At 66.9% G+C, this 816-nt stretch overlaps 1 protein-coding gene across 1 annotated transcript in view; it reads right to left on the reverse strand.

Moving 5' to 3' along the window:
* Positions 1-816, reverse strand: part of EMH_0031580 (uncharacterized protein) — a gene marked incomplete at both ends in the record, with an annotated part of 3,962 nt that overhangs the window by 1,391 nt on the left and 1,755 nt on the right. The window contains 2 exons of the mRNA XM_013494531.1: positions 1-486; positions 540-814. Coding sequence (XP_013349985.1) covers positions 1-486; positions 540-814 — 761 coding nt within the window. The remainder of the gene's footprint in view (positions 487-539; positions 815-816) is intronic.

Here is an 816-nt window from a genome sequence, read left to right on the forward strand (position 1 = left end):
TTGCTGTTGCTGCTGCTGCTGCTGCTGCTGCTGCTGCTGCTGCTGCCACTGCTGCTGCTGAGGCGCACGCCGTTGCTGTTGCCGCTGCTGCTGCTCATTCCATTGCAGCAGCGGCTGCTGCTGCAGCTGCTGCAGCTGCTGCTGTTGCTGCGGATGCTGCTGCTGCAGCTGCTGCTGTTGCACCGGCTCAGGCCACTGCCGCACCAAGTGCTGCTGCTGCTGCTGCTGCTGCTGCGGCAGTGGCAGCTGCTGCTGCTGCCGGCGCCGCGAATCCCACTGCTGCTGCTGCTGCTGCTGCTGCTGCTGCTGCTGCTCAGGGCGCTGCTGCTGCTGTCGTTGCTGCTGCAGGAGCGCGGGCCACTGCTGCGGTTGCTGCTGCTGAGGCTGCTGCTGCTGCTGCTGCTGCTGCCGTCGCCGCTCAGGCCATTGCTGCTGCTGCGGCTGCTGCTGCTGCGGCGGCTGCTGCTGCTGCTGCTGTGGATGCCACTGTTGTTGCTGCCGTCGCCGTTCAGGCCACTGCTGCTGCTGCTGCTGCTCACGCCGCTGCTGCTGCTGCTGCTGCTGCTGCTGCTGCTGCGGCTCAGGCCATTGCTGCTGCTGCCGTCGCCGTTCAGGCCACTGCTGCTGCTGCGGCTGCTGCTTCTGCTGCTGTTCTGCCCACTGCTGCGGTTGCTGCTGCTGTCTCTGAGGCCATTGCTGCTGCTGCTGCTGCTGCCGCTGCTGTTGCTGCTGCTGCTGATCGGCCCACGGCTGCTGCTGCTGCTGACGCTGATGCCAGTGCTGCTGCTGCTGCTGCTGCTGCTGCTGCTGCTGCTG

This window comes from Eimeria mitis, genomic scaffold, assembly GCF_000499745.2.
Source record: "Eimeria mitis Houghton genomic scaffold, Emh_scaff1191, whole genome shotgun sequence".
Taxonomy (NCBI): Eukaryota; Apicomplexa; class Conoidasida; order Eucoccidiorida; family Eimeriidae; genus Eimeria; species Eimeria mitis.